Below are 24323 nucleotides of genomic sequence, written 5' to 3' on the forward strand. Positions count from 1 at the left end.
CCTCTTTGCAATTGTATCTAAGTACGCTTTGTGGCCATTTCTATGAGATTACTTTAACCTTGGCAAAATATGCCCACAGCTTAAGTGCTTCCATGAAAAGCTTATGCAAACGTGTACATAAACTGATAAAGATACCATCTATAAAAGTCCATATAAACTGATTTGTCATTAGTGTGTACTGACATTATTTCAACTCAGTTTTCCTCATTCGTGAATAAGAAAGCAGCAGCATGAAAGGACTCAGATGTTTCAATTTTTTATTGTAAATCATTTGCCCCTGCAATGTTTCATAACTATTTTAACTAAGGCAAATTGAAGAACGTTTACGTTATTACTTTCATTAGCTGCAGCATGGTATACAAATAGTCACATGAGCTGCAAATATGCAGCCTCATTTTATCGTCGTCCAGCTCTACTCTTCAATGCTTTCAAAGTTTTCTTCATGATTGGTGCAATTTCTTCAATAACAAGAAAAAAAAAAAAAAAAAAAAAAGACAGACCAGTTAGGATTACAGCTGTGAGTGACTTAAAATGGTATTAGCATAATATTAAGCATATATTAATAAACAGCAAGGTAAAACAATTATCTTGATAATCTTAGGAAATTCCATTTACTTTTGATAGGCTTCTTTCCATCTTGAGTCATTACGCTTGAGCTAGAGCTTCCACTGTTGCTAGCAGGGATCAGATTTGATGATGTATTATTTCTGTCTCTGCTTTCTGGAATCCTTGTTCTTTTAAAACAAGGAAATAAGAAAAAAGTTAGTGTTTGATACCAAACTATTTTCTCTGGCTCATTTTGTAGGAAAAAAAAAAGTGATCACCAACATTTAAGACTTTATACATTTAAAAATCATAGGATAATTCAGGTTAAAAAGGATCTCAAGGGGTCATCTAGTCCATTTGTCCATTCTTGCACAAATTTTCTATTTATTAGATTTGATACATCTTATTTGTCTTTAAAATTAAATTATCAGCATTTGTGACAGATAAAAATGTTTAGCAATACCATTGTGATTCATATTGCTTTGTGCTCTAGTTTGCTCTTTATTTCACTCTTTGAACACAGCTGAACTGCTAACTAGCTCTCTGACAGAAAAAGAGGGCAAATTTATACAAGCTTTCATTTTTTTTTAATAGGTATGTCTAGCAAAAGGCACAATAACCAACCCTAAATATTAGGTTGGAATCCTCAATCAACAGGACAAGGACTGAGCCAGACACAGATACAGAGCTGATGCCTACTGCTAAAAACAGTTAAACCAACACAGCATTAAAGGGGCAGCATGATGTCACCAATCTGGGCAGCCTTGTATGCCTCAGAGCCAGTCACTGACGTCTGCTGCCAGTTATTGTATACCACTGCACGCTGGGCTGCGAACAGCGGCCTGCGAGGGATCTGCACATCTGCCACAGGACCTTTTTTTGAGTACATCATTTGGCTACTGATCCAGAGATTACTGGAGCAGAAAGGACATTTACACTACTGTACTTGAAGCACCTAAACTGGAAGGGATAAATTCATCACTGGCACTTTGGAGAAATGTGCAATGACAACGCACAGGCAGCAGAGGAGCATGCAAGACTTTAAAGGCAAGTTAGTTTCTAGCCACTAGCTGCTTAAAAAAAGTAAGTAAGTAAGTAGAGAGTTATTTATAACTTAAAAAATATTTTGCCAGCAACATTTTGTACTGACAAAGACATCTAAATTCAAATTAAAGGCATAATACAGAACACTTGCTTGCACTTCTCTATAGGATGAAGTTGGGTAACAGGTCCTGCTGTCCCATGGATTTCTTGCTGTCGCCGAACATTCCTGGGTGGTTTTGCTGCAGTGGTCACATAAGCCATTTTTACTTGCCTGCCTAATACAGAAGCAAGGAGCAGAGGATATGTGACTTTTTTTGCCCTTTATGTTTCAGAGCTCACTTGATAATATGGTTGTGCAGCAATTTCTAGGTTTAAATTGGGAAAAAAATAATTCAGAAAGCAGAATCTGGTACCAAACTAGTAACTGAACCATGGCAAATCATATACAGACTGCATACAGTATTTCTTCACATTAACTTTGGTATTTGTAATTACATTTGTACTCTTTGCACTGTTGCTTAGAATCCTCAGTCTAACCAGTAAGGTAAGATTTGCGTAATACTTGCAGCATACAGTAGACATTAATATATTGTATTAATGAATGTATTTATTTTTTGAGCAACTTGCAAATTAAAAGGAACAATGCTCTTTCTTGATAATGTCTCCTAGAGGTACAGCATTAGTGCTCAGTGCAAACAAATCACTAAGCCCTACATATTAAGTGTCAAGAACAGCAGAAGGGACTGGGTTTTGTCAGTGGAAAAGCTAACCACAGATTTTACCTTTTGGTTTCTCAGACTGAGCTGAAAGAATATTTTTTGTAAGCATCTTCAGTTTTTCTTCTCTCTGATTAAACAGTCTCAAGTACATTTCACGCCAAGACTCATGTTCCAGGAGGCTCTCATTTTTAAAATCTCTCTGGCAGTGTTTCTTCCACAAGTGGTCAGACTCTTCTGTAAACATCTAATTTGAACATAATACATCTTAAATCAAAGATTATTTAAAATAACATTTTCAAGACTACCTGTTAGCCGAGCCTGTAGACAAAGCCCAATTCCCTGGTGGAGAAAGGTGCAGAACAAATCCCACCACACATGCTGTCACAGGTACCCCCAACATGAAGTGTGGCAATACCATGCAGAGATACTTACTTCAGTGTAGAAATCACATAGCTTCAGAGAGCAGAGCTCCATATTTGAGTTAACGAGCCATGCTTACAGGCTAGACTTGCACTTCCAACACAAGCTCAGGCCACACCAGCTCTCAACTTTAGGCATGCAGAGAAATTGCCAACTTGCACTATGAAGTGCTACACACTCAGAACATTGATGTCCAAATGCATCATGGAGCTGAAGTCCTAACAGTGTAGATCAGAAATCAACCACAAACATGAATTCTCACCCCAGATACTTCCCTATGAGTATGCTTTGCAGCCTTAACAGTTTGCAACTTGAAAACAGTTGGGTCTATTATGACTTTCCCAGCTATTTCATTGGTAAATACTGTGGTGGTTTTGGTTTGGGTTTGTTTTGGTTTTTTTTTGTTGTGGGTTGTGGGTTTTTTTTTTTTTGGTTGTTGATTTTTTTTTTTTCTTCTTATTTTTAGAAACAGAAATACTTTTCTACCTACACTGGCTTTCACTTCATTATCAGTAATAATTCTCCCAAATGCTTTAAATCCTGATACTTGAGAGAGGCTTGATAATGACAGATGAATTCAAAATAAGTACACAAGACAGAAAACCAGTGTAACCCATGGAAGAAACTTGATCAAAAAGGGTGCAAGGAAGGCAGAAACAGATGCCTCGTGTCCTCTGTGGTTCCCTGAATTTAACAAGACAGAATTTACCGGATTACATTCCTCTATTCGAAACAACTGCTCTGGTGTGCAACGTGTTAGCACAGGCTCAAGAATTTCAAAGGGCACACCTCCTGCTTCATGTAGCGCTACAAAAGGGGACAGTACTTTCAGTCTCTCATTTATTTTACTGAGTGGGTAACACCACTCAAACAGTTTAAAAATAAAAATACAAGTTAATTTTAGCAAGCACTAACAGAACACATGTTTTGAAGTCAGGCTACAAAAATACTTATAAATCAGCAGTTCCATACTGACTGGCAGTTATATTTGAGGATGAAGAAAGCATCTTTGAATAGCTATTGCCACATCCTTACCGATGTGCATCACTCCCCTCTCTGCTTATGCCAGGGAATAAACAATTTCTTGATCTCTCATTCTAATTTTTGCAAACAAACATCTTGGAGGGGAAAAAAAAAAAAATCAGCAGGCTTTTTGGCTTATAATTCACAGGACATCGTATTTAACTAAAATTGGAACTTTAAAAAAAGATAAGCTTTCAAAACAAAACTACATTTTAGCATGGCTATAAATGCATTTTTTCAATGCCTTTCAACCTGCTCTGAGTCACTTTTTGTAGGGAGGGGCAATATCTTTTAGTAAGCCAGTTGTTGGTATAGAGAAAAAGAGAAACCTGATAATCTTTCAGGCACAGCCTGCTACAAATCCCTTAAAGTACTCACAGTCAATATTATTTTGAAGCACACGGATGCACTGTTCATACAGTGTAAGCATCTTTGAAAGACAGACTGTTTTAGAGCCGGAGTAAACTTGCATTTTAGAGTTCAGTCTCCGTCCTGTGAATTGAACCATCTCACTGACTTGCTGGGGTGCTTCTACAACAGGTGCTACGGAAGCTGCAAACAGAACATCAGGCAGGGTTTCCTTTACCTCCTGACATTTTGCAATGCTTTAAACATTCAGCTTTGAGAGAAACACAGCCGGTAGGACACACATATATTCATTTTTCTTGAAATACAAAGTTACTGCATTACAGTTTGGGGCTCTTACACACATTATATGTTACAGAAGTCCATTCATCATCATCATCTAACAACAAGACAGCATGTATGTTGCAAGTGAGCTGCATCAACTCAAACCAGCCTTACATTATTTAGCTCAGGTCTACACGAGCTGTAGGTCTACATCTAGATTACTCTGTTACCAGTCTACAGCACATTATTGATCTTCCTAAGTTATCCTAAAGAAGCCAGAAGCAGCACTGATGTTTCAAGACCAGAGTGATATGGAACCACTGAAGCCTCACAAGAGCTGCTAGGGGAACCACTGGCACTTTGTGTCACCTACCTATAAAGATGACAGCAAGTTCCTATGCCAAAGCTACACCTAGGGCTTCCTATATTTGTTTTACCTAAGAATTTCTACTAAGGCTTTGCCTGCTACAAGGTATAGACAGGAGTATAGATAAATGGAGCCTGTAGAACTACCGCCTGATCTATGCCTTCTCTACATCTGTGGTAACCTTCCACAGTATTTCTTTATTCAGCAAGCCATAAGAGGGAAGCCTTTGTAACTCCCTTCAGCTTCAACATGATTTCTACAGATGAAAAAGTGAAGCATTTCTTTGCCATGGACAGATGAGCTAACATATTTTATTAGGAAAGGGGATAAATATGTCTCTACACAGAGCTGTAAAAACCTGCACTGTTTCACATTTATCAGCCTTGCATACTACTTACCTTTAAATTCTGCAGCATATGGAGGAGATGAGACTGAGATGCCTGTCAGAAACTTAGGCAGTGGAGTATTAAGAAGATCTTGGAGGGATGCCACCTTGGCCTGTGCACAGTCAAGGAAACATTGCTTCAATGTTACAAATTTGGGTTTACTGAGGCTTAAACTAAGCTACAAAAAAAAAACCTTAAGCAAACCCCAAAGTTAACGAGGATAACTAGAACTATTGCTTTTCTGCACTAAAATTTACTCATTGGATTACTTTTCAGCATATCCTTTCATACTCTAATTACCAAGACTACATCACAAAAGAAACTTAGTGGGATATCTGCAATCAGTGCACAAAAAAGAGATTAAGGAAAAAAGTAGATGTGTTCAGCTAACAGGCTTTCAGATAAATCACTATTGAGGCTAGAGGCATGCATTGAATGAGACAAAACTGCAAGATGAAAAAACCACAATTAAAGGTTTAAAAGCAAAGTAAATACCATCCTGAAAGACAAGAAACAGATTTATACCTGGTCTATCAAGTCTCCTATATTGTGCTGGATAAGCCATTTGGCCTAAAATTTTCACAGATAATCCCTTAAAAAGGGATTTAAAGATGTGGCAGCCTGGTAAGTACAAATGCTCGGCATCACGTGCAACATCTAAACTGGATCTTAAGTGTCCTCCAATTGTAAGCCAGGCACTTACAGCCCAAAACTTGCATCTCCCTGAACTTCATTTCAGTACCTTTAATAACTTTTCACAACTGCTTGAGCATCCAAGATTTTTCCTCAGTTTATGCTAGAGTATCATACACAAGCCTCTACATTAATACTTCTCCATTTGAGACAGAAGATACCACATTCAAATTGCAGATCTTCCACCATAAATAAAGCCTGGAGTTTTCACATCACAATATAGATAAAAGACTGAAGAGACCTCCAATTCCCAGTGCACAAAAGGGCTTCATTTAAAAGGTCTAATTAATACACGTTTATATCTACCCTGGCTCAGAGGAGCTACTTAAGCTTCTTCCACTTCAAGGGACTAGGATAGTTCACCCATTTTTATATGGAATATTGTGGTTTACTTCAACGCATTAAAAGAAGAAAGTTCCGTTCCACTGCAGACCTTAACATTCACTATTCAAGAACCACAGCATCTGAAAAAACAGCTGTGCTATACCCAAAGAGCTGCTACAAGTCACGAACCAGGCTGGTCAAGAATGGAAGAAGGGGACATCTTTCCAAAGGTAAGGACCTTTACTTTGTGGGTAAAAAGCAGATTAGCGGATATGGATCAAATCAAGAATGGAAGAAGGGGACATCTTTCCAAAGGTAAGGACCTTTACTTTGTGGGTAAAAAGCAGATTAGCGGATATGGATCAAAGACTATTGCCATATTGGAAATCATCCTAAAAATACAAGACAAGTTGATTGCAAACTGCCAGTATGCAATAGACAATCACTTTTTTTCCACAATTATTGCAATTATTGGCAACTGCAACCAGCTGATATGTCAGAGCCCTGCAATCTTTTGCTTAAAATAAATACAGCTGAATTTCACTGAAAATAAGAGCCCAAAGCACTTATTTGTCTGCAGTTTATTTGCTATTATCTCAACCATGCAGTGGTTTACCTTTTTATTGGGAGTTTCTGATTGATCACCCTCACATTTTTTTACATCTTCCTCTCCCTCTTTTGCATGAGAAAATTTTGAAGTCTTTTGTGGTAATGAGCTGTTCTTCCTCTTTCTTTTTTTGGTAACCTGATCATAATTAAGGTAAGATTCAAAAGACATAGTAGGGGGCTCAAATTCCTCATCACTAGATAATTCAGCTTCGCTTTTCATGACAAGTTTTTGTTTTGGTTTCTTTGGATGCTCAGGATTTCTCTGTTTGGAAGCATGCTTACTAGGCTTTTCCTTCAAGGGTGGTAAGTCTGTATTGGCTACAGAGGAATGCCGCTTTTCTGAAACTTTCTTGCTGTCTGTGGAGGTTCTTTCTTTGAAGTCACTTTCTTTAGCTTGAGGATTGGTACCATGGGAAGCATGCTTAGAACCACTGCTGCTACATTCTTTATTAACACATTCTTTTTGAGACTCAGAGTCTCTACTTTGGTGGGTCTTTTCACTACAAGTACGCTGCTTATTCAACTTTTTAGAAATGGGAGCACTATTGGAACTTCTCGAGGCCAGTACAGATGCTTTGGACTTCTCTGAAGGCTTAATCTCTTCGGAAACAGAAGGTTTTGTCTCATCTTTTTCTTTTTCAGTATTTTGTTTCCTTACTCTGTGACCACTGCAACATAAAAAAAAAAGTAATCACAGCCCATGCTACATCTGATGCTAAACTCTTGAACAATCAATCTTTTTACCTATATTAGCAAAACCAAAAGCATTAAATCACATCATGTGTCATAATTTTACAAGACCCAGAACTGTGCTCTGCGATGTGAGAACCACTAAATACTCCAACAACAATTGACAGCAAGGCAAACAGGGAGTCGGACACAACCATCAGAAGGAAAACATGCCTGACACAGTACTATTTGCATATAACATGTTGGATACCACTTTTTACACAAGTTTCCCTGTATACTTTATAACACAGATACGGTACTTGAAACAACTAGGAGACGGAGAATTTACAACATGCTCCACAGGCGATATAGATTACAACAGGTCAGCCTTTATGCTTTGCTTATCATGGGTTCTGGTATTTCACTTTCCCGTTGTTTGAACAACTTCAGATTTAAAATGCACTATTTAATCAATCTAAACCTTTGGCTTTCTCAGCTCAACTGCCTCAAATTGTCAGAGATCTCGAAAATACAGTCAGCCTGGCCATGGCAGTGGTGGCTGCTTCATTCTGAGAAGAAATCACATCTCTTCAATGTGACTCCTTCAATATCAGAAGGCCCTCTCAGTCCACAAGAGCATTATAGGAAAGCCCTCTATACAACCAAATCACTGCAGAGCTGTCTCATTTAACCACCACCTCTGAAAAGAAAAAGCAAGCTTCCCACTTTCCTGAAGAAGTACAGAGCAGTGCCCATCATTGGCTTAGTCCTGCTCACATCAGCTGGGACCTAAGAACTTGTGCCAGTGAAAAAAAGCAGTTTAAGTCCGAGTGCTGGCTGGCCAATTGACCAATACTGGTCGCTCCGATTTGTTTTCTGGTATTTTATAAAAGAAAGACTCATTTCTTCCATTCAATTTATGCATTTGCCCTAATGCATATTTGTCATTCCAAACACTTTCCTAAGCTTTCCAAGCTGTACTTTATAAAGGTATACTACATTATAATTAACTTTTAGAAAGAAGTTAGTTCACACCTACCTTTTATTTTCTGGAGGAATAAGTTCTTTCCATCGTTTTACCAGGGTTTTAGCTACATTCCCAGCAGTGGCATGTTTCCTAAAACTGTTAACTGTTTTGCCTATGCCAGTTTCCTGTTGAAGACAATGCAAGAAAGATGGGCAGAATAAATCACGACTAACATCCCAAATAAAACCTTCTCTAAAACTGCTACAAACAGTATTAGCCTAGTAGCCAGAGCAGTCTTATGGCAGCTAAAGAAATAAACGCACTCTTTATACTGCAAACAGAACTGAAGGTAGATATTTATAACCAAATATGGGGAACAAAATGCAGTCTTAATTCCTAAAACTAAGAGAAGTCATTTTCCTCCATTAAATGTATGTATTTCAGGAATTTCACTTGACTGGAACGCTTATGGCCACAAAATGCATACTGCTCCAGTGAGTTAATCAATTCAAATTCCCTTTAGGCTTATGCAGGTACATTTTAGCATGTTAAAGAGCACATATGATGGATGTATTATAACCTAAAATGCATCTCAACCAGGAATTGTATGGGGTAGAGGGGTCAGAGAAGCAGAGTTCATGTGACTAAACTCGGTCTCAGTTTCAGCCACAGGAGGGGAAAAAAAACAAAACAAAACAAAACACACCACAAAACCAACAACAAACCTGACATTTAAAACCTGCCATTTTCTGTCTTCCTCCAGTACAATATTTTCACGTTACTATTGTGCCTTCAAGTCTTGCTCTAGTGAGTTTTATGTTGTTTAAGCACAACTATCTTGCAGAGTTTGTTTATACAGAATCACGGGTGATTTTTTTTTAATCCTGTATTATCAGTAAGTATCTCTGACTCATAAACTCTCACTTTTAAGATACATACAAAACCCGGAATTTGCGAGGTTAGCAGCAACCTGTTAATGCTCTTGCTAACTAGTGAAATGATGCTCCTGTGAAGTCTGACCAAGAGCTATACACGTGCTACTCCCACATAACCAGCTCACACCTTAGAAAGTACTTCCTTAAATTCACTTAAAGAATATTTAACTTCTATATAATTTGAGCAATACTGGTTTGGTAGGTCAGTATACTGCAAGTAGAAGCAAGAAATTTGGTGGGATTATTTCCTAGAGCTATTTATGTTCTTCAAACGTGTTAAAAATATATGGAGTCCTCAGCTGTAAGACATCTCTTTCCTCTGTTTGACTTGAAGGCTTCCATCAAAGCCTGTCACATTATAAAACATGCAAGTTTGCTGGGAACGTGACTTGTCTGCAGAAGCCCTTTGTCATTTTAAACAACTAATTGCAATATGAGATTATTTTGTTTTCCAATAAAAATACATAAATATTGCTGTATTCCAGTAGAAGTCTACCTGTGTTTAGGCAGGCAAGTGCCTTTGCCTGAAAAGGCCAGCCAAATATCTTAATTATCATATTTCTCTCTTACTCTTCAAAGAACTCTCTCACAAAACCCACATTTTTCTTCTTCTCAAAATAGAGATGCATTGTTTATAACAACTAGAAGCTTCATAGACTAGTGTGAGAATTTTAATATAAAATTTGATAGCATGCAACTTGGATAAGGATACAAGTCACGAGTATCCTTACTTGGGATGCCTGCTCTTTAAATGCAAGAAACTAATCTTGAGTTGCTAATAAAAGACAGAAAATTTAGACAACTGACCAAAGAATGGTTCACCCATATTTGTCTTGTCTTAAGCACTAACGTGAAAGCAGTTTTACAGTGAGAAGAAACCAACCTTGAGTAGCAAAGTGTTCTCTATATACTCAGATGCCTGCTCAGTACTATCGTGTTGGCATAATACTGCGTTGTATGCCCAGCTTCCAGCTGGCTTTGGAAAAGGCTCCATGGTTCCTTGTACAGAGCTTTAAACAAATCATGATTAAGAGTTAAAATTACAAAACACATGTGCATTGCTTCTATGACTGCAGACCCCTGACATTTACACAGTAATTCACTATGGAAGAGTTTAATGTATTATTGGTCACTTACCACTAAAATATCCAGTGATATATCCAAATCCTGTAGTACCTTAAGTGTTTTTATAATCTGGAAGGAAACATTAGATTTTTTTAAAAACAAATATTCATTAAGTTCTGTTCTGTTTTTCTCATCCTCATTCACATGTTTAATCCAAAAATACTCAACAGTGTTAAGAGGAATAACAAGTAACTCCAGGAAAATGTAAGCCCTCCTTCACTGCACATCGGGGCTGTGCTTGAAGTCTGTGCTGTGAAGCAGTACAGTTCTGCCAACACCCCAATTTCAGTAACACCAGAAAATGCAGTAGTAATGAATTTACCACTACAGAGATTACATTAAAGATCAATAATACAGTAGTACAGGCTACACATATATGCCCACACTCCTCGTGCAGCAGTGACCTTCATTTGTCAAAAAAATAGAAAAGCTGCATTATGAAGAACCACCAAGCAAAAAAAAAAAAAAAAAAAGAGAGCAAGTCTCCCAGCAGGTCTCCCAGTCAGCAGCACCACTCCATCAGCCCAGACCAAGAAAGGACAATGGAGCTGGTGGGTGCCCCATTTGGAAAAAATAAGGTTTTGAAAACTTAACTGCAATTTGTACTTTAACAAAACGAGCTCAAGCTAGAACAGCTGTTCTGTTTTGCACTGACAAAGCATACACCTGTTACAAACCTCAACGTTTCCATCAAAGCAGGAAAGAATTTTTCAAATACAAAATGCTCATCTTCCTATAAGTGTTATAATAACACAAAAGTCTCATTTATAAGCAAAGTATAAACTTCTTTGGCAATACAATACAATTTCTTTGGCAATGGGTACACAGCATCACAGAGTCTTGCGGCTGACCACACACAAACAATTTGCCTTATCTTTCACAAACTTCCATGAACCTATGTTATATAGATGACAGAATTAATGTGTAACTGTGAAAGCCCTATGAAATGCTGTTACTTCAAAGCCTGGAATACTGGTCAAGTTTTTCAGATCATTGCCACTTCTAAATGCAATGGCGGGAACACTACTCAGAGCACCCAGAAACTTTTTAACTATAATAACAGCTATGCTAACTTAAATAAGTGATGAACTGTCATTTATCATATTAGATATTGCTTCTGAAATAGCATTGCAGGAGATGGAAGAGGTACTAAAATAAGTATCAAACCTGAATAAACAATTTACAAATTGCACTGGGGGAATATTTTTCTCTACCGTTGTTCTAAGTTTCATTGTTCCTCTAATGCATTAGCAATGGAATCCCACACTTGATACTGAATTTCATTGTGTACAGTGGGCTCTACCTACATGCCTGGCATGATTCCTGTAAATCATCCACCCTGCAATAGTGTTTGAGACCTAAAGAAGTACAGAAATGCTTCACAGCCTGGGAAAACATGAGAAAAGCTATAAGACATACATCTAGGACCAGAGGTAACAAATCAACTCTCCCCAAAAGTTCAGCTAATGATAAAATTGCACGATACCTACAGAAAAGCTTCCTGACCAAAATTTCAGAACCAGCGCGAAAGCCTGGTGAAGTTCTGCTTATCTCCCAGTTAGGAGTAAGACACTCCCTGAGCCAGCAAGTTGTGTTAAGAATATATGCAATGAAGTTAAAAACAATTTTGCATCTCAAGAGAACTACTCTTCCTTCTGAGAGCAATACAAGCTTAACATTTAACTTTTTCCAGATGCTTCACGGGTATAGACTACATATTTTGTGAGCTGAAGACTTTTTCTAAATCCCATCAGGGAAAAAATGTGCTGCAAAGATGCTTAAGTAGAAAAAAATAATAATTGCTCACAATGTTAATCACAAGCATTAGAAACTATGTTAGCAGTGTCAGGTTAGTTCATTTTTTTTTATTTAATTAAAAAATATATTGCCATTCATTTAATTTATTTTGCAATGAAAAAGGAAGTAACCCATTGCTGACAGGTTATACCGTGCTATACAGGATGACTAGATACTCAAGCAGTGCAAACCCCTGGGAATAAATCCCATAGGCCAGAGACAAACCTATATGTGGAAGAACACTAAAAGATGTTTTCATCAAGCTACGAGAGAATAGGGGGGTTGAGTGCTTCCTCTTCATAGGTTTTGGACTAAGTTAATCCATAAAGCCGAGTTCATTTCAGAAGAACAGATTCAGGAAGCAGGCAATTACTATTCATACAACTTCAAACCAATAGGTTAAATTACAAAAGTAGGTAGATGACAAGCATGTCCAAAAGCAGTCAACACATTTTAATGAAAGATGAAACTTTCAAAGTTTTCTAAACCAAAGACCACACTGTTCATTTTCCTTTCTTGAAATGTGTATCACATTTGGCAAATTAAGACAAACGAGGGCTTCATTAAAAAGAAAACAGAAGTATTGATCAAACACGCTGACAAGCCTTTGAGGAGAAGCAATCCTGATCTCTTGAAAGCAGGGAACAGCTCAGGCTGCAGTGAGATCGGCAGCTGCGTGTGTACAGGACTACCAAAGGGGAGAGAGCTCCCTTTGCCTTGTACTGTAAGTGGGCTGCGTAAATGGCAGCATCCAGCCTGCCGGGGGGAATCACCCATCTCCAAGCCCTTGGCATTTAGCACAAAACTCACTTACAGACACAATCAGGAAACAAGCAAATTTAATTTGTGGCAAACATCAGTAACAGCAGAGAAACTTTGTGTTTATTCTATTTGCTAGAGAGTTCTGATTTCTCTATCAAAGACTAGGAGTGGTTGTTTGCTCATTAAAGGACAAATACCAAGCTCCAATATCTATCAGACTGTGGTGAAGGCCACAGAAAGGTGTACTGTGAAGCATGAAACACAGTAAAGCCTATCACTGAAACTAAAGCTTATTAGAAACATGAACTTCGGTGTCATGGTATTTATATGGTGCACCATTACAATTATCACATAAAATAAGGGAAAAAGAGAAAAATCATTTATCTTAAGTCTGTTCTGAGCAAGCCTTCAAAAACAAAATGAAGATTGACTGTTGAGGTGCCTTGCTCTAACCATGCCTTTTACCATAGCATTTGTAGCTCATCTGGCTCTTCTTATCTCACTGGACTGTACCCAGTAATTTTTCCCCAAGTCTTTCCATATACACACAGTACATATGTAACCCTCCACTGGTTTTCAGACTGTTTTACCTTGCATACCACTATCAGCTATACCCTCATGGAAAAACTCTATTGACTTTAAAACAGATGGTCAATAGAAAAATCATGAAGAACATAAAAGTTACCTCTATATAAAACTCCTGAACTATTCTACATAATTCCTAAATACCGATTTCTAAAGAATGACCCAAAGCCTTTAGGATTGTTGTTTTTCCAAAAAATGACATTCCAAACAAGCCCAGGACATGCAATGTAAACAGACAACAGGAGAGCCTTAGGGACAAACTGGGAGCTGGCACACACATACTGGTGTGATACAAAAGCAAAGGTAACAACAGGAGCAAGAGCGAGCTAAGATGAAGAGCTCTCCCTCTCTACTCTGCCCTGGTGAGGCCGCATCTGGAATATTGTGTCCCGTTCTGGGCCCCTCAGTTCAAGAAGGACAGGGAACTGCTAGAGAGAGTCCAGCGCAGAGCCACGAAGATGATTAAGGGAGTGGAACATCTCCCTTATGAGGAGAGGCTGAGGGAGCTGGGTCTCTTTAGCTTGGAGAAGAGGAGACTGAGGGGTGACCTCATTAATGTTTATAAATATGTAAAGGGCAAGTGTCATGAGGATGGAGCCAGGCTCTTCTCAGTGACATCCCTTGACAGGACAAGGGGCAATGGGTGCAAGCTGGAACACAGGAGGTTCCACATAAATATGAGGAAAAACTTCTTTATGGTGAGGGTGACCGAACACTGGAAGAGGCTGCCCAGAGAGGTTGTGGAGTCTCCTTCTCTGGAGACATTCAAAGCCCGCCTGGACGCGTTCCTGTGTGATATGATCTAGATAATCCTGCTCCGGCAGGGGGATTGGACTAGATGATCTTTCGAGGTCCCTTCCAATCCCTAACATTCTGTGATTCTGTGATGAAGGGGAGGAGGGAAAGCAGGTGGGCATTTGGAAAGCAGAGGGCAATGGTTAAGGAGCAATGGGTAAGAAGCATGCAAGCAAACAAAATTTTCCAGAGTCAAAACTGAAAGAAAAGTGATAACAGATCCCAGGTGCACAGTTTGGTCTCTTCCCACTGCTCCAGTGATGCTTCATCATCCCTTATACAGATGTTGTACAGTCTCCTCATTTTTTCTAGCTGAGCCTGACCCTCAGGAAGGATGGGACCCATTAACAGGTCCCCAGGCCATCTGTGGTCAAGGGACTGACTCAACATTTCACCACAATAACTCTTTCCTGTTTTCTCTCCTCCCCTCCTTAGTCACTAGCTGCATCTCTCTCTCTCTCTCAGGGATCCCTATGATCATCTAGCTCATTCTCTTCTACAACGCAGCCCATGAAACTTCAAGTCCATAACTTCTGGTTGAGCTAGACATCTCATTTGAAAGAGCACCAAGGCTCTGAAGACTACGCATCAGAAAACCCCAAATCATTCCCAAGCAAGTCATTCCTATCCCCTCGGTAAAAAAAAAAAAAGGCAAAAAAACACACCAAACCAAAAACACCAAACACCAACTGTTTGTCTAATAAAAAAAAAGTATAGTTTTGTTTTCAGCTACTGAATCTAGTCATCTCTTTCTGCTAATCTCTTTCACACCTTACACAACACAGAAATGTAAACACTGATCACACACTTTACCTTGGTTCTTTAGTTTCAGCAAGTTATGCCAGCCAGAGCTATAGCTGTTCTCTGACTGTCTTATTATCTTTCAAGCTTGGCAGAGTTGTTTTTAAAAACAGTCCCCAGAACAGGACATAATATTCCTATAATTGTCCCTCTAATGCTATACAGCAGTAATAACATAACCCTGCTAAGCTACCAAAAGATAGCATTTATTCCATAAGCCACTGCATTGTACTGCAATTTCATGCTCAACTGGTAATACATCAGAGCTCCGAATCACTTTCTGAGTCAATGCTTTCCAAAATACAGTCTCCTATCCCGAGTGACCTACATTCATAGCTCCTAGCTGTGACTTTCCACTGAGCCATGTTAAAATGCATGTTGCTCAAATGAATGTAGCCTAGCACATGATCAAAGACGGTTTCTAGAAGAGTCTCTCTTCATTTGACACAAATTAGTTCAGCATTTGCAGCATTTCCCTACAATGCTTGCTGTCTTCTAAATTAAGATTTGAGTAGCATCATGTCAAGAACAGACGCATAATCACCCTCCACCCCAAAAAAACACACTACAAATCCACAAGCAAAAATCAACATTGTTTTTTGATGAGGTCTGGCACTTATTTTTGGTGAGTGCAACTGAAATCCATTTCATGTATTGCATCAGGTCCATAACATCGCTACTGTAATCAGCATCATACAGAAGCAAGTCAAATGCCTTAAGAGACTTGCATATATTTATGACAGTTACTGTCAGCTGAATGTAATTTGAGATAAATTTGGCAGCACATATCTCCATAAAGTCTCACCAAGTGGTATGGATCATGGCACCATCCTTGAATTCTACATCAGTTACATCTTATATGCAACATCATGCAGCTGCTCAACACGTTCCTTCATTATCAATGCCAATGAAGACCATTTCATTTACGTGTATAAAAAATAGACAGTACTTTTGTCCCATCCTGCTGAACTTCCCTAGTACCTTGAGCATCATTCAATACCCGAATCATTAGTTCTGTTCATTCTTTGGTCAATTTTCAAAACTCACTGGGGTAGCTATCAAACCTCGCACATTAAGAAGCTTTTGACATAAACAATCAATGTTCTGCATCTTCCCTGGTTACTATCAGATCAAAAAGTATTTAGCAATTATTAAGAAGTGCCAAGACAAATACTATTCTCAATTATGGAACAGAAATATATGACAACACCAATGCTTACCTACATATATATCTGTAATACTGATTTATTATTCTTTCCACACATTCCTAAAACTTTGCTCTTTGCCTTTAAGCATGATAACTACATATTTTCTATTTCATTTACCTTTTATTAGCAATGCATTTCATGACTGCCAATCTACGGCTATCAGTTTCTCACTTCCCCTACCAGTTCTTAGCCCCTATTATCTGTAAATATTTCTATTTCACTAGGCACAGTTTTACAGGGACAGCAGAAGTGCTGCAGCACCACCATTAGTCCCATTTTATGCAGCACCTGCTTGCAGTCACACCGTATTAAAACTGTGCATCTCCTCCCTTAACAGAACCAAATCTCCCAGGGCTATTCACATTTTTCACTTGAATTGAATATGTTTTGAAACTTACTGTTTTGGGATCACTTAAAAATTAATTACCTCTAGAATTGTTTCTTTCTTTTCCCTTTCAATCTCTTGTTCAGAACAGCATATCAACAACAACCCCAAGTATTAAAAAATTCAAAGACTAATCTGATCACTTCCATAGCACAAGAAGAAATTCTAGGTTCATTGAACTGCAAATTAAAACATCTGAAGAAGCACCTGCACAGATATTTGCATTTTGGACAGGTATAGCCTACAGCACTGGCATTCAGGAAGATAAACCACTATTGGCTAAGAAAATCAGTACTTCCTATATATGCATACACAGACACACTTTGAAAACACACAGTAGATATGATTAATAACTAAGATTTTCAAGTTCATTAACTACCAAACACAACGCAGATTAAATCTTACTGCCGCCCTCTACTTCCAAGTGCTACCACAAACTTATATAAAGTTTTAATGTCTTAGAAAACTATCATGACAAATGCATTCTGTACTTTCAAATTGAATTTGACCCTCAAAAAAAAACCCCACCCTTTTGAATACACCTTCTTCAGTCAAGTGTGATTTATTACTTCGTAAAACACTGAGGCCAATTTGGCGCACGCTGCTTTGCTTCCACCTCCTTCAGAGTCCAGGGTGCCCTCTTCCCCCTCAGCCCTGGAGCCTGCGCTTATCTCCTGTCTGCCTCTCGGTACCTCAAGAGTGTCAAGCGCAGCTTCCATAGGCTGCTCTGATCCATCTCTCCACTGATGTTTGCTTGCTTCAAGTATTCCTTATCTAGTCCTTGCAGCTACTGAGCAGCCCCACTATCCTAGAGAGGCCGTTTCATTTCTTTCAGAGATAAGAGCAGCTTTGTTCTTCTTGCACCAGGAATAACAACACAGGGCGATAGCTCCCATTCCTCTTGCCACATGCCATTACAACAATGCAGAAATACCTATTTCACTGAGAAAAGCTCTTATGAACATATAAATTAGCACCCCAGCTGCTGCGCTTTGACCTTCTGGCCATGCTGACAAGACTTCACACAACCAGCACTACCTGTTAGATGTAACGACATGATGCCCAGCTTTGGTGGCCCTTCTCCTCACCTGACTGCACGCAGGGCCTCTTGGCCACCCACAGAGAGCTTTAGCCCTTACCCACTCGGGAAATAACCACGCGTGACCTGGCTGCTACCCAGCCCGCCTTCAACTCCTCCTGCTCATGACAAGGGAAAGAAACAAAATGGAGCCCTGGGGCCCGAGTCGCACACGCAGGAGGGCCAGCGGGAGCGGGGCAGCGCGGCGAGGGCCAGCGGGAGCGGGGCAGCGCGGCGAGGGCCAGCGGGCACAGCCGGCCCCACCGCGGGGCTTGGCCCGACAGCGGCACCGCCGCGCCCCACGCCGCTCGCACCGCTGCTGCGTTACATATGTACACATACATAGCATACGCTTAGAGATCGGGGCAGCCCCCTGACGCCCCCAGGTGCAACCCCCGCCTCCCTGCGCCGCAGCCAGCGCGGCCGGTACCTCAGCGGGCTCCTGCGCGCAGCCCAGCCGCTCCTTCAGTTCCAGCACTCTCCGCGCGGCGCTCCGCCTCTCCGCCATGGCACCGAGCACGGCTGCACGGCTGCTTGTCCCGCCCTGCCCCACCTGGGCCGGGCCGCTCAGCCCCCGCTCGCCTCTCTTGTAGCAGCGCCCGCCGCGGCATAGGCAGTGCCGCGGCCCGGCCCGGCTCGGCCCGACCATGCCTCAGGGGCGCGGGCCGGCGGCGCCGCCATTCCCGTCCCGCCGGCTGCCTCAGCTCCCACCCGCCCCGGGCTTCCTGCCCCTGGCCGCGCCGCCGGGACCTCCGAGCCGCCCCATGCCCACGTCTGAGCTTTCCCCGGGGGTTTCATGGGCGGGGGTCGATGGCCAGGCCCGAACCAGGCCCGGGCCCTGCTAACAGGCGGTGCAGGCAGCCGCGGCCCGGGCCCGCGTCCTGGGACCCACGGAGGCAGGCACGGCCAACAGGGCCCGACCCAAAGTGGCTCTTCCCTGCCGGGCTGTTTGCTCAGAGCTGCAGCAGGCCTGGTTGGTTGCTACCAAACTGTCAGCAATAATAAAGACTACTCGCTTTTCTTTGTTCTGCCTCTTTGGACTTTATTTAAATACGCAGCGTGGTGCTGAACAAGCACAGCTATAATTGAAGTAAGCCCATGGAGGTGAGTTGAGGGGGAACAGCAGCCTGCCCCAAGAAACGCCATGGCAGGTGTTCTTACCCTGCCAGAGCAGCAAGGTGGGTCCATCAGTACAGCCACCCCAGCCTCGGGAGAAGCCGTGAGAGGTCTCTGCCCGGGGGGTGCACCGTCTGGTACGTGGGACACCATTAGCATCACTCATTTGCACTTGCTCATGCAAACTTGTTCAGTCACCAGCAGGTAATTATAAGGTCCGTGGCATTTCTGTTGCCTCTGCATGGCTGTAAGGCTGCTTAGTGGCCATTAAGCCCAATGGCTTGCGTAGGGGTGGCAAGGCCAAGCCCATGAAGACATGACTGGTACCCACAGGCATGCTCCTGTGGTCCTAACCTGCAGGTGAAGGTAGCACTCAGGCTGAAGAGAGCATCCTTTTCTTTCTCTACAGCCTTATTTACAGCCTGATGGCTAATGCTTTTTTTTTTTTTTTTTGAGGGGGACAGATCACTTTTGGGCCCTGCAACTTTCAGCGTGGCTCCTCTGTGGTTTACCTAAGGTCACAAAAAAACGTAGGGCAGGGAATCAGTCTTCAGTGCTGCGTGAAATGCGTAGCTGAAACAGGATCTCTGCCATGGAGCTTGCTGGGGCTGAACATGTGCTTGAGACTCCAAGCTGAATGACTTCCGTCTAAAAAAATCTATGGGCTTGCAGTATTTACTTGGAAGTTAATGTAGATATAATTAAAATAGATACATAGAACACCTTTCACTCTTTAAAGCAGTGTTTGGGGGAAGTGTTAGAAAATCCAGTCTGAATTACAGGGGAATTTTAAGTAGGCAAAAGCCTGGTATTTGCATGTTAGGGTTACTACTCTTGCAAAATAGATCTTATTACAGCTTGGCAAAGTGTATAGCAAATTTATCAGTAGAGAAACCAAAATAGCTGATAGGGCAATACAGTAGGTAGAGTGCTCAGGTTGGATATGGAAAAAACAAATCTAGGTCCCTGTTGCAGACTGGCTGTCCGGTTCCTAGGCTTATCATTTATTTTACGGACATAATTAACTCATCTTCACAGTGTGTAGAGGCTTCATCAACCCTAGCTTAAAATTGGCTATCCACAACTAGTTATTCTCTCTTTATTTCTCTGGCCCTAAGAATATGAAATTACTTATACAAAGTGGCATTTATGCAGAAGAAATCTTGGAAGAGATTCAGCCCACACGAGCATTATGGTTAAAGTCATCTTTGAGTAGGGAAGTTGAGGCTCAGATTATCATATGGATTATGTGATTGAAGCTGGGTTTCCCATATGTTATTTGAAAGCCTTAATTATCAAGTTACTGGGTTTTCTGGGATGAGGAAAATCTACTTGCTGTGCTTCTGCCCAATTATTCTGAAAGATCATGATTTCATGCCAGTGAAGAAGAAGAAAACATTTAAAAACTCAAGAACTTTCCTAGAACAAGAAAAATGTTTCTAGCCCAGATCTAACTGCAGCATTTCTCATATCACCTCTCATAACTTTGGCAGAGGAAAGAATTCCAAGTTTACTTGGTCCTTCAAAACTGCCAGCCAATGCTGATCATTATGAGTATTTGTTTGTTTGGCATTGATGCACAACTCCTGTTGGGAAGAAGTGGATTTGCCACATACAGAAATGTAGCTCCAGTAATTGCTCTGTCACTATGTGCTCAAGAGCTGCGTTGTGCCATCAGCCCTGCTCCAAGGCTTGCCAACTCCCATATCCTCCCTAGGGTCCTCTCTGTGCCCTACTGCGAGTGCTTGGTGAGTTTCCGAGGAAAGAGTGAAACCAGAAAGAGAAATAGGCTTTGTGTGAGCTACGGAGAAGAGCTAGGCGAGAGTTTCAGGGGGTGGATCAATGTGAGAGGCATGGCTGGGCAAAATTAGGCAATGATCTGGGAGCAAGTGATCAAGTACTGGGGGAAGTTCGCCTTGTGGGGGAGGTCCGAGTCACCCACCTGGGGTTGGGTGTCTTGCTGAACACAGTTCCTCAAAGCCACCTTCTTGGTGAAATAAAGGCCTGTGCCTTTGATCCTAGACAGTAGTAGTTTGTATGTTTATTCAGCAGCTTAAAAAGAAAACATGTTTCTTTTCCATCTCTTTATTGAAAAGATTGCAGTTCTCCACTGAAATTCAATATGCTTTCACAGTTATCTCCAATCTGCATAAGGAGCTTCAGCCTTCCTAGAGGCATTACTGTTGTGATTACTCAATACATTCAGATTAATGCATTTAAAGATACTTTTCGTAACTATTTATCATAGTGAACTAAATATGGACTTTGGGGGTGCATAATATTTGTACACAAAGGGCTCAGAGGAAACAAAACAGTCACGATCTAAAGCTGAGCCTAAGTTTTGTTAACGTCTCTAGTTGACCAAAGTAGATCTCCACATGGCCATGGCTGTGACGCTTGCATTCCACCAACAAATCAAAGCATGCTGACTTCAAAGGAAAGGCTTTACATTTTCCAGAAAGAGTGCAGTAATGGTTGTGCATGGATTAGAAAAGATGGTTATAATTGCCTTAAGGCTTAGATTTGCTGATACGAGAACTTTCCCTATTGCTGATTCTGACTCATGCACGTGGAGCAAATAATAACAATTATTCTTGTTTATTGGGCTAAGAACAAATCTCTTGAAATGTTTGCATTTTTCCCCCTAAAAATGTCAAAAGATTTCTACATGACCTGCTGCTGCTGCATGGATTGATAATATTGTCCTTAGTCACGCATATAAACCAGTTGATTATGGAGCAAATAAAATATTTTTTCCCCAAGATTCACTCATACCTAAAAGGATACATCTTGACTGGCTTAAGATATTGCCAAAAATGTACTACCCATTCTTTTAACTGAGAAGATAATTCATAACTTGATTGATTGCAAGGACTTCAATCAATATCAAAATATTTTATAGTAATTAATTTTTATGCCACTGGAAAGGAAATAAGCAGAAAGACAACAGGTTATTTTCCAGATGTAAAGGAAACAACATTAAGAATATCTGAAAATTAAGAAACATATTAAATCAATGTTTCATTTTTAAAAATGTATCATGATTTGCAGCTAATCCTGGTACTGGTTATTTTGTAAAAGACTTTGTTGCATGCAAGTTAATGGAAAATGAGAATGACTAGTTCCAAGACCAGCTTGCATGCTACGTAATAGCCAAGTATGCTATCAGTTGTCCTCTGATCTTGAAGACCGAGTAACTGAAGGTTTCATGTTTTTTACCCTAATGTACAGCCGAAGTTTCAGAATTATGGGAGATGCTTGACTGCGTGAGCGTTAGCACATGGAGATGTTGAGGCACGCACCACAAGATGGTTATCTCTATACTGCACAGCTCAAAGCATGTTCAGTGTTTTCTGGAAATTAGAAATTAGTTTTGTATTTTCAGTGGGGATATTTCCCTGTTGTCATTTGTGTGGTTTTTTTCAACAGTGAATCATATAAGGATGTTGGAAGCACATTTGTAGAGACTGAATAAGACTTAAATTTATTTTACAATGTGCTAGTAAATTTTAATTATATGGTACAAATATTAGAATAATCTTTTATTTTCTATAGATCATGATAGTGTAAGGTGTCCTCTTTATAAAAAAAAACTAACTGAAAAACAATAAAGAACAGAAGATATTCTTTCTCTGAAAATGTTGGCTTTTTAGACATCTTAAAATTATAAAAATTGATAAAAGTCTTGGCATGAGCTGTTAGAAAAGCGAACACTGAGTAACTCAGGTTCACTAGTATGTATATGTTTGAGAGTCTTATTTTAGAAATATGCCTGTTCTACCTGCAAAAAATAGTTTTTACAAGTTCTTAAAACTCATGAAGCACAGTGGGGAATATATTCTTTGTGAAAGAAATCATTACAGCTGATCCTGTTAAGGCAAAGCTTCAAAAAAAGTTAAGGATAATTGTCCATGTAAGGAGTTTTATAATTAGATGGAACTGGTAAATTAAAGTATATTGAGATGTGTTAAGATGGTGATAGATGTCATCCTACATATTAAATTGATGTTATACTGAGTTGTATATTTGAGGCAGTAGGAATCTACATGTAAGAAAAAAATATGTAGTATAGTAAGGAGAAGTTCCTAAAATATATCTTAAAATAAGGCTTTGTCCTTAATTTTTCACGGCTGTAGCCCTATTTTTCATAAGGAAAGCTGTTGGGAGGGCTTGGCTTTACACCCCTCTCCTTCACTCTCATTTCACATGTTTGATCGCCTCTAATTCCCTATTCTGTTTTTTCATTCTTACCTTTTAACTTTCTGTAAGTCCACTAGCACGGTGATGCCCTTTTGTTCAAAATGACAAGTGTTATTTTGCAGCAGTTGTTGTAATAGCCTATCTGGGCCTGGAGGCAATCGAATAAATCTACCAGATTAAGCATTACACAAAGTACAGCCAAGAGAAAATCTTCCCTTTCTCTGACTTCCACTTCCCCCAGTATCCTTCCCTTCCCTTGCAGTCACTCGCACCCCTTTTATCTCTCCCATGGGATGAAATTCTCCTGGGATGTGGAGGTTTGGCTTTATATTATACCTGAGGCTGACTGGCAACAGGTGGAGGTAAACTATTCTGATGTATAACCCACAAGTTAGGATACCGTCTTGTGAGACAGAAGATCAAAGTTCACATCTCTGTAAATACATCAGGGGATGTGAGCCAGTATCCTTGAAAGCCAAGGCAAGTCTTTACGGAAGCAGCGACCTAACTCCAAGAAATAGGACATGGCTGTGAATCTCCATCAGCTGGTCTCCTTCCCTCTGCCCAGGGTTAAGCACCAAAATCCTAAGAAAGTGGATCTAAAGTGCCAGCTTTTCCTTGGTGTTTCCTGTTGGTTATTTTAGATCAAAGAATAATATAATCACAGAATGGTTTCAGTTGGAAGGGACCTTCAAAGATCATCCAGTCCAGCTCCCCTGCCATGGGATATCTTTCACTAGACCAGGTTGCTCAAAGCCCCATCCATCCTGACCTTGAACACTTCCAGGGATGGGGCAACCACAGCTTCTCTGGGCAACCTGTTCCAGTGTCTCACCACCCTTATCGTAAAAAATATCTTCCTTATATCCAGTCTAAATGTGTCCCCCTCCCCGAGCATACTGGCTTTTGCCCAGGCACTAAGCTTTGAGGTGGAGAACCCAGTGGTCCACCCTACACTTACCTGGTTCAACTACAACCTGCTGTGGATCTACTGTTTTCACCTTCCCTTCTCTTTCCTCCCTTGTACCGTGCATTTGGAGGGTCCGGGCTTGTCCTGCCATTTTCCGGAGGCCAGGCCGCCTGGGGAAGCTGAGCTCCCGTGGCTGGGCAGAGGCGAGGAGTGAGGCATGGAGAGGAGG

General features: G+C 40.5%; 1 protein-coding gene across 1 annotated transcript; it reads right to left on the minus strand.

Annotated features, from left to right (window-relative positions):
- Positions 1-285: 285 nt before the first annotated feature.
- Positions 286-18390, minus strand: LOC137667437 (elongin-A-like). Its single transcript, XM_068408196.1, has 11 exons — positions 18299-18390; positions 10470-10526; positions 8470-8582; positions 6769-7429; positions 5148-5247; positions 4131-4304; positions 3439-3536; positions 2373-2553; positions 1736-1865; positions 616-734; positions 286-458 (listed from the first exon to the last, which is right to left on the minus strand). Exons 1-11 carry the CDS (start codon positions 18374-18376, stop codon positions 397-399), a joined length of 1773 nt encoding a protein of 590 aa, XP_068264297.1. The 5' UTR covers positions 18377-18390; the 3' UTR covers positions 286-396.
- Positions 18391-24323: the final 5933 nt, after the last annotated feature.

Source organism: Nyctibius grandis, chromosome 1, assembly GCF_013368605.1.
Source record: "Nyctibius grandis isolate bNycGra1 chromosome 1, bNycGra1.pri, whole genome shotgun sequence".
NCBI classification, from domain to species: domain Eukaryota; kingdom Metazoa; phylum Chordata; class Aves; order Nyctibiiformes; family Nyctibiidae; genus Nyctibius; species Nyctibius grandis.

What these genes read in the sequence shown, in the direction of transcription:
- LOC137667437 (XM_068408196.1), bottom strand. Translation starts at nt 18,376, where the DNA reads ATGGCGGAGAGGCGGAGCGCCGCGCGGAGAGTGCTGGAACTGAAGGAG. An exon ending in CAGAAACTCCCAATAAAAAG is followed by an intron (nt 5,248 to 6,768) that starts GTAAACCACTGC and finishes GACTGTGCACAG; the next exon opens with GCCAAGGTGGCATCCCTCCA. An exon ending in TCAGTCTGAGAAACCAAAAG is followed by an intron (nt 1,866 to 2,372) that starts GTAAAATCTGTG and finishes CTTCTGTATTAG; the next exon opens with GCAGGCAAGTAAAAATGGCT.